This window comes from Peromyscus eremicus, chromosome 4 (genome assembly GCF_949786415.1).
Source record: "Peromyscus eremicus chromosome 4, PerEre_H2_v1, whole genome shotgun sequence".
NCBI classification, from domain to species: Eukaryota; Metazoa; Chordata; class Mammalia; order Rodentia; family Cricetidae; genus Peromyscus; species Peromyscus eremicus.
In genome coordinates this window covers 104,624,712-104,637,523 of record NC_081419.1, presented here as the reverse complement: position 1 = coordinate 104,637,523, position 12,812 = coordinate 104,624,712, and the positions used below count along the sequence as shown (strand labels likewise).

General features: G+C 43.4%; 1 protein-coding gene across 4 annotated transcripts in view; it reads left to right on the top strand.

The window, feature by feature from the left end:
* The window catches only part of Dnaaf9 (dynein axonemal assembly factor 9), a 137,401-nt gene that overhangs the window by 78,645 nt on the left and 45,944 nt on the right, over positions 1-12,812 (top strand). For all 4 annotated transcript variants that reach the window (XM_059261443.1, XM_059261441.1, XM_059261440.1 and 1 more), the window contains exon 21: positions 11,895-11,998. In XM_059261443.1, the coding sequence (XP_059117426.1) occupies positions 11,895-11,998 (104 nt within the window). The remainder of the gene's footprint in view (positions 1-11,894; positions 11,999-12,812) is intronic.

The window sequence follows — 12,812 nt, the reverse complement described above, 5'->3', positions numbered from 1 at the left end:
CTTTATATCACTCAACTACTTCCCAAGCCCTGGGTCATCTTGTTTTTTTGTTTTGTTTTGTTTTGTTTTGGGGGACAGGGACTCATTATGTATTCTTGGCTCATCTGGAACTCACTGTGTAGCCCAGGCTGGCTTCAAATTCACAGACATCCACCTACTTCTGCTCTGCTGGGTTTTTTGAAACAGTGTCTTACTTAGCCCAGACTGGCCTCATACTTGCTATATAGCCAAGAATGATTGAACTGCTGCCTCTCTTACATTTATTTCCCAAGAGCTGGGATGTAGTAGGTATGTGCCACCATGCTGTGACCCAAAGGTTTCATGTATGCTAGACAACCAATCTTCCAGCTGAACTACATCTCCAGGCCTTGCGTAGTGTTTTAAAAGCAAGCTGTAGATGTAATAGAGAGGTGTTGTGTAATGTCATATTTGATCCATTTTTAATATTCATAGGGATATGTGCCAAAATTAGTTTGTACCTTCTCAGCCAAGAGCCTTATTAGAAAACTGATTTTGCATTATATTGTATTACCCAACAAGATTTAATGTATCCAGTCTCTGGGTAAGAATAAAGAGCACAACTAGAAATTTCTGGGTCCTTATTAGTCACATTGTTTATGTTCTACACAACTCTAGTTCTTCTGTATCTAGGCAAACACTCTACCACTGAGCCACTCCCCAACCCGGTCACATCATTTTCAGATCTTAAACCTAAACTGGGTATGGTGGCATATGTTTGTGATCCCACACTCTTGTGCTCCCAACACTTGGAAAATTGAGGTAAGAGGGTCACCATTTCAGGGCTAACCTGTTCACGTAGTAAATTCAAGCCAAGGCTGGATAGTGAAGTCCTCTTTCAGCCCTTCTTTCCCCCTAAAAAACTTCCATTTCACATTTACCTAAGTTTACACAGTTCATGCTGCAGAACAATCTATAAAAGCAGAAAATGTTAACAAGTCTCCCTACTCTGTGTATTAAGCGTGTTACCATGTTAAAATTAAGGGATTAACAGAGCTTTAGATTGGTGCCCTTTGTGGTACAGAGCTTGACCGTAAAGCCTTACAGTGCTGGGCAGGAACCCCTTCACTAAGCTGTGTGCCCTGGTTTGTAGTACTGCTGATTTTTACTTTGATACAGGGTCCCGCCAAGTTTCCCAGACTGGCCTTCAACACACTCTATTACTTGAGATGCCTCAGGAGATCATAGGCATGCATATACTTCTATCCTGCTAGAGGAGGTTCTCTTAAAGGAAAATAACACAGAATGCCTAGGGCTTTTCTCAGGCTTTGCAGGGGGGAATTGCAAAGATGAAAGGCTCTGATACTCAAATGTTGTTAGTATCTTAAAATCTGCCTCTAATTGGAAGAGGATGAGTTTGAAATTGGTGTGTCTCCATCCCTAACAGTATTTATCTTGAGCTCCTCAGCGTGATTGGTCAAATCCTGTTGAAGGGGAACACTCGCCTGTGGTTGTGGTCTGAGTTGGCAGCAGCATCTGCAGGACACCAGATCTAGACGGCAGTTCTGCCAGATGACTTCCCTCCAGAGTACTTCCCTCCAGAGTACTTAGGACTGAGAATAGCACGTCCTCCCCAGGAGCTGCTTCCAGCTCCAGTACTTCCTCCCTTCCCTAGCCAGGGTCTTTTACTGTCCTGAGGCTGCTTGCTATTCAGCTTTCCCTTCACTCTGTCCTTCATGTGCCCTTGTCTTCTGGCCCTGCTGTCCTTGGCCAGGCAGGCTGCCCAGTACCTAATCCTTAAAACTTGCTTTAGACTCATAGACCCATATCCTTAAACATGTTCTGTTTTTAACTTAACCCAAATAAAATCACACAGTGTGTGCTATCCTGGGGCTTGCTTTTGGGTTTGGTGTTATGCTTCTATAGTTTGTCCAGATTGTGTTATCTGGGAACAGCACAGCAGTGAGAATAGCAGAACTTGCTGTCAGAGTGATGTGCTGGCACAGCAGACTGCTAGTGTGTCCAAGGAGGCTGAGACAAGGGAATGAGGAAGATTACATCAGATATTCTGAAGCCAGCTGTGGCGTTGATGATTAATCACAAACTGGTGTCAGTTCAAGGTCAAACAGACAGTTGCTGGGTAGATCCTTTTAGAAGGACTTTTCATTAAGGTTGCAGTGGACTCTAGGAGCTCAGGTTCTGGCACTCTTCTGTGATAGCCACTACCAAGCAGCCAGGTGTAAAAGTCCTTCCTTCATAATTTGACATTATTTACCTTTTGGAAGGGTTGATATAAAGTGACTCAATTTAGATTTAAAACTTTCACCTATCACAGTTGTATTCATATAGTTCATTGATTTTCATAGCTCCAAGTACTCCTTCATATGTAAATAAGGCATTATCATTTTTATTTTATGTGTATAAATGTTTGGCTACATGTATGTCTGTGCACCATGTGGATGCCTAATGCCCAGCGAGGCTGGAAAAAGGTATCAGATTCTCTGGAACCGGAGTTACCAATGTTGTGAGCTGACATGTGGGTACTGGAAATTGAACTCAAGTTCTCTGAAAGTGTTCCTAACCTCTGAGCCATCTTTCCAGCTCCTCGTTTTTATTTTTGATGATCCTTTGTTTTGTTTATAGGTTTCTTTTGTTTGTTACTATTGCAGCAGTACAGTGGGGAGTTTTTGTGGCAGGGTGGGGAGTGGTGGTGGTAGCTGGCCTTGAACTCACAGAGTCTGCCTCCCTGTTGCTAGGATTAAAGGTATGAACCACCATGACTGGCCAGTTCTTAGAATTCTTACATGCCTCTTTTTAGTTACAGAAATCCTAATCTCTCCAGAATTTGATATAGAGCAGCAGGATGTGGGGATTAGGATGTTGCCCACACAACCTTCATCCAAGAGACTAGACTGTTCTTGGAGAGCTTGTACCAAGGCATGCTTCGATGAGTAGGGTGCAGAGTTCCGGCATTCAGGGTGAATGTTGTGCTGTGCTGTCAGTACCTTTGTATGTCTCTGATTGTTAGTGAGCATTGACTACATTCTCATTGGCTGTGCTTGTGTCTTCAGTTTCTTTTAGAAATTCCTTGCTTACTTTTAGGAATTATTTATAGATTTGGAGTACTAATCTGTCGTCAGATTATATTTGGTAATTTTTTTTTAACCTTGTGGTATATATTTTTTGGTCTTTGGGTTTTTTGTTTGTTTGTTTGTTTGTTTGTTTCAAGACAGGGTTTCTCTGTGTCGTTTTAGTGCCTGTCCTGGATCTCACTCTGTACACCAGGATGGCCTCGAACTCAGAGATCCACCTGCCTCTGCCTCCCGAGTGCTGGGATTAAAGGCATGTGCCACCGCCGCCCGGCTATATCTTTTTTTTTTTTTTAATGACACTTTTTAGCTGGACTCATTTTTCCCTTTGGAGGGAGGAAAGAGAGTGCTAGGGATTGAACCCAGAGCCTTGCTAATGATTGGCAAGTGGTAAGCTATACCACCATCTTTGATTTTTATTTATGGCATTTTTTTGTTTTGTATATTGGGATTAAGCCCAGAGAGTTCTGCATATGATATAAGTGCTCTACCACTGAGCTACACCCCTAGGCCTATTCATAATATTTTTGAAAGCAGAAAAAGTTTTAAATAGATATAGTTGTGCACCCCTGTGATTGTAGCAGTTTGGAGGCTATGAAAAACAATTATGAGTTCTGGAACAACCTGGGCTACCTCTACATACCCTTTTCCAGAGGAGAGGGAGGCAGAGGCAGACTGACTTCATGTTAAAGTCTCCTAAGTTTATAAACTGAGGATATGACCATTCCATTGTGTGGTTAAAGTGAAAGTTTTTATTGTAGATATGAGAGAGACAGAGAGAGAGAACAGCCAGAGGCATCTAGAAAAGTCCAAAGCAGAGAGAAAAAGAAGTAGACTGAACGTGGACAGCAGACTGGACATGGCCAGGGCTATCTGTGAGAGAGAGACTAGCAGGGCACAGAGAACAGAGAAAACACAGTGAGAGAAGCAGGAGCAGAGCAGAGAGAAAGCATAATGAGAACAGCGGGGTCATAAGGACAGTGAGTAGCTGGGAAGGAAGGCCTGGAGCTGGAGGGAGTTTAGGGTAGGAAGGAGGTGAGAAGGGCTAGGATGCTGTTGTGGACTTTGAAATGTGTACCATGTACTTGTGATGCTGAGGAAGCCTGGAGGCCAGCGTGCACTTTTATATGCTGATAGGCACCACAGGTAGCCATTTGCCCCTTCTGCCAAAGGTAAGGGTAATGACTTCTTTTGGTAGAGGGAAACCAGCTTCATAAGTTCCTGAGGAATGCTGGCTTTCATCTAACCACAAGAAATCCTCCTGTAGCTCATTTCTTTCTGAGTTTCCTTTAGACCTGACACTAACTCTGAAGTCTTTTTTTCTGCTTGGATTGACCTTTGAAAGTGGTATGTGATAAGAGGCCAATTTAAAATATAGAGATATAAGCACCTGTCCCAACAACAATCTTTGACTAAAAGATTCTTTTCCCACTGATCTGCAAGTGCCAGTGGTTCTTGTAAGTCAAGTCTATTTATTTGGCCCCTCTGTTCTGTGCCATTATTCAGTTTGTCCTTGAGAAAATACCACATTGTCTTAAGTTAGATTTCTAATACATTCTAGACTGAGCAACTTAAATAATAATCCTGTTAGGCAACTCTAGAGGCTAGGAAGTCCAAAAGCAAAGTACAGGTGGTGGGTTGTTTTGAGGCTGCTTTTCTTGGCTCCATATGCCAAAAACGGCCTCTCTTGTGTACACAAAGGGCTGTAAAGGAAGAGTTAGTTCTCTGGATCTCATTCTCCTGGGGTTTGGTTGTTGGTTGATTTTGGGTTTGTTTTCATTTTTTGTGACAGAGTCTCACTATGTAGCCCTGGCCAGCCTGAAACTCACAATGTAGACCACACTGGCCTTGAACTCACAGAGCTCCTACAGTCTCTGCCTCACCTTGAGGATTATGCTTTCTAATTAATTGGTCTTTATTTATATCTCAATCTCTTCATCTTGTTTTCAAGTCCTGATTTCCCATCATTCTCTTGATTCACTCTATTGCCAAGACTTTGCATAGAATTTTTTTTGTTTGAATTACTGAATTTTTCTTTTTTGTTTGTTTTGTTTTGTTTTTTGAGACAGGGTTTCTCTGTGTAACATCCCTGACTGTCCTGCAACTTTCTTTGTAGGCCAAGCTGGCCTCGAACTCACAGAGATCTGCCTGCCTCTGCTTCTCTAGTGCTGGGAATAAAGGTGTGCGCCACTACACCCAGTGAATTTTTCATTTTTAATTTGATTCTTTTCAGTATTTCTTTTGATTGAGTTCCATGTTCCTATACTATATTGATTTTATTTATTTCATTCAGCTTTATTTGTGTTTTCTTTGAATTTATTCAGGAGTTCATTTGTTTTCACTTTGATTTCTTTGAACATATTTTTAATCAGTCTTTTGGATTCTTAGAAGTTTCATCCAGTTCCTTCATTACCAGGATTAGTAATTTTGGAGGGGTCCTTTGGCCTTGGTTTTTCTGTTTCTTGTGTTTTGGCATTGGTACTTGTATATCTGGTGTTTTGTTGATGTTTTTTAATTGCTCTATTCTTTCATTGGAAATGTTTGCAAATTCAAGGTAGTAGTGGGGGTAAGGTGTTCTTCTCCTCTGCTGGATTAGTGTCTGGCCTACCAAGCTTGATCTCCAGTACTCCCCTGAGAGTAGAATACTGTCTCCAAGAGCAAACACTTTCGAAGAGTAGGCTCACTGTGAAGGTACAGAAAGCCTGGAGGTGGTGGTGCACACACTACATATCATACAACATATAGTACCTGTTTCTGTGTCTGTCCATTTTTCCATCTCATGTATTGGTTCTAGAACCCTCTGTGTTCTAGCCAGGTGTGATGGTATACGCCTTTAATCCCAGCACTCTGGAGGTAGAGGCAGGCAGATCTCTGTGAGTTTGAGGCCAGCCTGGTCTACAAAGAGAGTTCCAGGACAGCCAGAGCTGTTACACAGAGAAACTCTGTCTTGAAACATGCCCCGCCCCCCAAAAGGAACCCTCTATTTTCATCAAAATCTGTAGAAGCTTAAGTGCCGTAAATAAAGTGGATCGTACCTGCATACAACTTCTGTACTGTAATCAGCTTCTGTACTTGAAATCATCTCTAGATCATTTGGTGCCATGTAAATACTATGTAAATGGCTGTTAGCCTGTGTTTATCACAGAGTGATGACCAGGAAATTTGTCTGTGTCTTCAGAACAGATGTGACCACTGCAGGCCCAGACACTCGAAAGGTCTCTCTCCTTTCGCAGCAGCACGGCCTTTGTTTTCAAAGCTATTCTCTCTCTCTCTCTCTCTCTCTCTCTCTCTCTCTCTCTCTCTCTCTCTCTCTCTCTCTCTCTCTCTCTCTCTCTCTTTTTTTCCTCAAGACAGGGTTTCTCTGTGTAGCTTTGTGCCTTTCCTGGAACTCACTCTGTAGCCTAGGTTGGCCTCGAACTCACAGAGATCCGACTGCCTCTGCCTCCCGAGTGCTGGGATTAAAGGCGTGCGCCACCACTGCCCGCCTATTCTCCACCTGAACTAGTTTGTGGAACCCAGAGGTTTGAACTCTAACATTCTTTTCTTGTGCCTTGCATAATGCCACTGATCTTTCCTGGTATGTATTTCTGTATTTTTCATCTCTAAAAGTTCATTTTGAATCTTTTAAAAATTATCCTTCATATACCCAGCAAATGTAGTTCCTCCAGATTCTTGAATGTATAGAATATGATTATAACCATTGACTTGGGCAGGCCCCGGCACAGTGGCCCCCAAAGGCCCTAACGATGAGGGGCTGTTGCTGTAGCTCAGTCACCAATCATTGTCTCTTTACCTTACGCTTTCATCTGACTCTTTTGTTTGGTTAGGCGTTTTGTTTTGTTTTGTTTTGTTTTGTTGAGACAGAGCCTCACTAGGTAGTCCTAGCTGACCTGGTACTCACTTCTCTAGACCAGGCTGACCTAGAACTCACAAGAGAACCCCCTGCCTCTGCTTCCTGAATGCTGGAATTAAAGGTGTGTGCCACCACACCTGACGTCTAGGTCTTACTTAAAGCTTCATTCATTAGACAGGAATTTTGCCTTACCTGAGTTGGAATCCTTGTTTTTGTTGTTGTTGTTTTCTTTTCTTAAGGTGTATGTATTAGTTGACTGGTGTCAGCTTGAAGCTTTTGTGGTCAGGTTGTTAAGGGCAGTGACCCACTGTTTCAGCTATTTCTCTAGGTCACTCTGTTCTAGGTAACAAATGAAGTCATGCTTGGAAATGAGCAGTGCAAGTAATGCTTTAAGTAAATCACTAAATAAGTCAATAAATCAGTATCTAATAATTTGTCTCTTCTACTTTAGTCTACTGAAATCTCAAAGAGGACTTGAGTTCAATTCTCAGCACCCACATGATGACTCACAGTCATCTGTAACTCCAGTCCCAGGGCATCCAACACCCTCTTCTGGCTTCCACAGCCACTGCACACATGTGGTGTACACACATACATACAGGCAAGCACTCATACACATCAAATAAAAATAACAGAAAAAATTAAAAAAGAAAGTTTCCAGGGACTAGAGCAATAACCACCCACATGATGGCTTATAACCATCTGTAACCCAGGTCTAGGATATTTGACCCTCCCTTCTGACCACTGTGGGCACTAGCATGCATGTGGTACACATACAGACATGAAGGCAAAATACTCATACACATCAAATAAAATAAATCTAAAAACAAAAGAAAGGAAAAGAGGAAAAAAAGCATCTATTAGGTCTTGTAAAATAACTGTACCCATTATGTCTTCTTGGGCCTTAGATGAGCAATATGATCTCTTTAGGGTTGAGCTAACTCCTGCCAAACCTGGACAAAGAGAATTTATGAGCTCACCAAATGCATTAGAAACAGAGACTAATCTCAGGGTAGCATAAAGGACCACACAAAGAAAGCAAAAACAACTTGGCAAGGCAATTTCTTTTGTAAAAAGGATGTACAGAACCAAACTGGGCTAGGAAGTGAGTGAAAAAAATGAGCTAAAGAAAGCCATGACTCCTCCTAGAGTGTGGAGATGGAGGAAGAGCCCCTGCTGAACATGGCTGGTGGACTAACCCAGACCATGAGGAGAGGTAAAGCAAGAGAGCAGCCACCAACCGAGAGAGGCAGCCCAGGCTAGCCAGAATGGCTGAGTTATAGATCAGGCTGGGGGAAGGGAAGTGGGTGTCCAGTCCTGGGAGGGAGAGGTTTAGGGTCTGGGAGGGAGAGGAGTACTGGGAGGGGCCACAGGTACTGATGAGGCTTGTCCAGGGTTTGACACCTAACAGGAAGCATACTTGGTTATTATTCTAACACAGGTGGTCACTGTGTCTTCTGATTGGCTGGGGTCCAGCCTCACAGTCTTTCAAGATAGGCTAATTTAAAAGAAATCAGCACAAAGGAAATGATAGAAAAGGGGGAGGGGACAAGTTCTATCAAGTTCTGGGAATGCGGAGGGAGCTTTGTGTAAGGAAATTTTACCAGGTGGTGGAGATTAAAAGATTTGCATACAGATTTTACAAGGTGAGGGAGATTTTTAAATTTTTTTTCACAAATGGAGCAGATATATCAAATTATTTTAAGATCTATCCTCTGAAGATGCCCAGTAAGGGAATGTGAATGTTGCTTCTCCACATCAGCTGACAGTATGTATGCTTGTTGTTTTGGGTTGTTTTTTTTTCCTTTCGGTTTTTCAGAGACAGCGTTCTATGTAGCCCTGGCTAGCTTTGTACTCATATGTTGCCCAGGCTAGCCTTAAATGCCTGGCAGTCCTCCTACCACAGCTCCAGAACGTAGGGATTACATTCGTTTTCTGAGCTGCCACGGCCACTCTTTTTTTCTCATCCTTCTGCAGAAACTGTATGTGCTGCTTCTCTGTTTGAGCTCTTATGTGCTTCCTTTCTCCGTTTGAGGCTCTGCAGGTTATCTGAGCCTCCCCCAGCAGAAGGATCAGCATGCAGTTACATAAGTACACCCGATAGTGGTGTCCAGTTACTGCTACTGGAGTCGTTGGGTGAAAGCCTGGTCTCTGCAGCCCCAGTGAGCAGTCAGGACATCTTCAGAAAACAGCTCCAAGTTATGCTGACCATCTCATTCAGAGTCTTACAGGGGGTGGAGTGGGGATCCAGCAACAAATTCAGTGAAACAGGGCTTTCCTGTGGCTTGCTTCTTTGTTTCTGCCAGAAGCAAAAAGAATATTCTGGGTGTCATACAAAGTAAGTAGCCCAAACCAGGCTAGCCACACACTGGGACAGGACGTTGCTTGCTTTTTATTCTAACACAGGTGGTATGTTTCAAAAGACTAACCTCAGAGCCTTTTGAGATTGGCTAATTTTTTTTTTAGTCTTATAAAGGATTTTTTTTTTTTTTTTTTTTTTTTTTTTTTTTTTTGGTTTTTCGAGACAGGGTTTCTCTGTGTAGCTTTGCGCCTTTCCTGGGGCTCACTTGGTAGTCCAGGCTGGCCTCAAACTCACAGAGATCTGCTTGGCTCTGCCTCCCGAGTGCTGGGATTAAAGGCGTGCGCCACCACCGCCCGGCTTATTTATTTTTTTTAATGCCGAATGCCTTTTATTGAAAAAGGGAGGAGGTCTTAAATACAGGAGATTCCCGGTGTTTACAATCTTGCATCTAAGCTGTTAACCCCCATTATGTAGGATACACAGACAAGGAGCTTCCCTTAAGCATTCAGGAGAGTGGAACCAGGCAGGGAATTAGCATAGGGAGCATATCAAGGTCAAGGTCAGCAAGCAAAGCAACAGTTACCCAAAACGGGGGCCAGGGCCCTACAGGTCCCCCTTTTACTAAAAAATGAGCTTCTGACTTAGGTTGCATGGGACGTCAGCAGATCACCTTACCCATCATGGAGACGCCTGGCCACACAGGCGCTCTGTCTTAGGTTGGTGAGCGCCCCCCCCCCAGGTATTACCCGTCTCTGAATACTCATTATCATACAGGCTCAATTGTGTGTGAGCTGCAGAGTTAACTGCTGGAGATTGGCTAATTTTTAACGAGTCATCGGAAGAGAAATGAAGAAAAGGGGGAGGAGTCCGATATTGAAGTGACTTAGGTTCTGGAAATGCAGCAGGCCTTTGTCTAACCCTAAACAAAGACTTTACCCAGTTGGAGGATTAAAACATTTGATCTTACCAGGGAAAGATAAAAAGATTTGAATCCCTTTCCATAAGCAAAGGTTTTACAGTGTATAATAAAAAGCCTGATTTTTTTTAAATATTTCTTACAGTCTCCTATGTAATTGAACTTACAATTTTATTGGTTGTTTAAATAACCAATAAAGGTGATATTTTAAAGATGACCCAGGACCGGGCAGTGGTGGCACACGCCTTTAATCCCAGCACTCCGGAGGCAGAGGCAGGCGGATCTCTGTGAGTTCAAGGCCAGCCTGGGCCACCAAGTGAGTTCCAGGAAAGGTGCAAAGCTACACAGAGAAAACAACAACAACAAAAAAAAGATGACCCAGATGTGGAGGAAGGGACAGCCACTTGGGAATGTAGCAAGGTCTCCCATAAGCATTTTGGGAGAGAATAAACTATATAGCAGCCTCTCTGTCCTTTTAAGGTCTCTTGCTAAGCAGGGAGTGGGTTGCAGGAGCAATAGGTCAGGTTCATTCATATTCAATGTCCTCACTTTTTTTTTCTTTTCCCTTGCTCTCAAGGACACAGCAAGCTACCACACAAGCCAGGCTAGGCCACCCACCCCAACACACCAATTAAAGAGACAGGTAGTAGCAAAAAGCAGAGAATAGAGATGGATCCCATATGGTCTCATTAGAAAAAGGGTCAAATCATGGAGTACAGTGATGCACAAGTCTATGTTCCTGGTTCTGTTCAAGGTGGTATTTTGGTTTTCTGTTTCATTGGTTTTGTTAGAGAGAGGGGGGGAGGGAGGGAGGAAGGGAGAGAGAGAGAGAGAGAGAGAGAGAGAGAGAGAGAGAGAGAGAGAGAGAGAGAGCGCGCACTGTTTTTTAAACTTACTAGTTTAGTTGTCTTTACATTTATTATGTGGTCCAAGCTGGCCTCTGTTTACTGTATAGCCAAAGATGATGTTGAACTCCCTAATCATCCTGCTTTTGCCTTCTGAGCCCTGGGATTATAGGCATGGACCAACACCACATCCAGTTTTATGAGGTACTGAGGATTGAGCTACATTTCGATCCCAAGGTTTAGGTTTAAATAGTGAACAAGAAACCAGACATTGTGGCACATGCCTTTAATCACAGCACCTGGGAGACAGAGGCAGGTTGGATCTCTGAGTTCAAGGCCAACCTGGTCTACATAGAATTCCAGGACAGCAAGGGCTACACAGAGGAACCCTGCCTCAAAGAACAAAAAGAGAAGATAAATAGAAGGTAACTAGAGAAGGCAAAAGAGTGCTTGATTGACAGTCCTGATCACAGTGCTATCCCACTTGTCATGGGTTTACCATTGTCTCAGCTCTGGTCTAGCCTGCCTGCTGGATAAGTTCTCAGAGTGTGTGAAATCTCTTCCTGGGAGGCAGTTTCCTTCTCTGACTGGTGTCAGGACTGCAGACTTTTTCTTGCCCAGCATGAGATTACTTGGGAAATTTTAATTCTTTGGGATCCATTGTTCCAATAGTTGGGGCATTAGTGTCTCTCTTTAGAATATCTCCTTTCCTTCCAGGAAGGTCACATCATCTCTCTAGTACCTTCAAGAAGGACACTGGGGGGTTGGGGATTTAGCTCAGTGGTAGAGCGCTTGCCTAGCTAAGCTCAAGGCCCTGGGTTCGGTCCTCAGCTCTGAAAAAAAAAAAAAGAAGGAGGAGGAGGAGGAGGACACTGAGATCTGGCCCAAGAATCTGTCACCCCAGCTCTGACCAGCACTCTTTTTCTTCTAGGGAATGTGCATTTTTTCTCTGGTGGCCTTCTGTTTTCTCACCGTCATCATGGAAGTATCATCATTTCCAAGGATCACGTGAATTCTGTCTCCTTCTATGATGGGGTATGTGGTTTTTCAACCCCTGGCTTTGATGCTCTAAAATACATTTCATTTTCCCTTCTCCATTACCGTGTGACAGGATGTCAGGAACCACAGAAGCCATTGAAGCAGGCCAGCAGGGTGACGAGGCCTGCATACTCTCAGTACACTTCTATGCTTTGCTAATAAGGCCTGGGTCAGAAGAGCCAGCCCCATGCCCAAGTCAGTCATCCTAAAGACAGTAGAAAATAGCTAAAAAAGACCTCCAGTGGCTCTTCACATAAGCCCAAGTCTCACACTTCAGAACTGGAAGGTTCATCCTGTGGTGTTGATGGGACTCTAACATATCCCATAAACAGGAAAGAATTGTATGTGCAGCAAAAGGTAAATATTGCTCACTTTCTCCATGAGAGTTTAATACCTCCCTCTCACACACTCAAGTTTAACCTCTCATCTCCACAAACATGGTCCCCTAAGAACCATCATTGTTTACCAGTCTACACCAGTATTACTCTTCCCCTTAGGGAGAAGGCGGTGGGTCTGAGTTTCCCTCATCCTGTGCTCACTGGCCAGAGCATAGCCAGTCTCTCTCAGTGCAACAGTGGAGTACAGGGTAGGCCTTCCACTTTGTCTGGTCTCGGCCTCAAAGGCTGTTTGGCAGCTAGAACAGAGGTGGAGTGAAGTGATTTGGCTAGGTGGCTCAGCAGATCCAACCGTTTTTTCAACAGAAATCCACTGTCCTAAAAGCTGTTCAGAAATGTGGGCACATCAGCTAGGCAGATTGGATGGCCTTATTAGATAAGAGAGGGTTTTGTTTTTTTTAATTTTTAAGAATTAA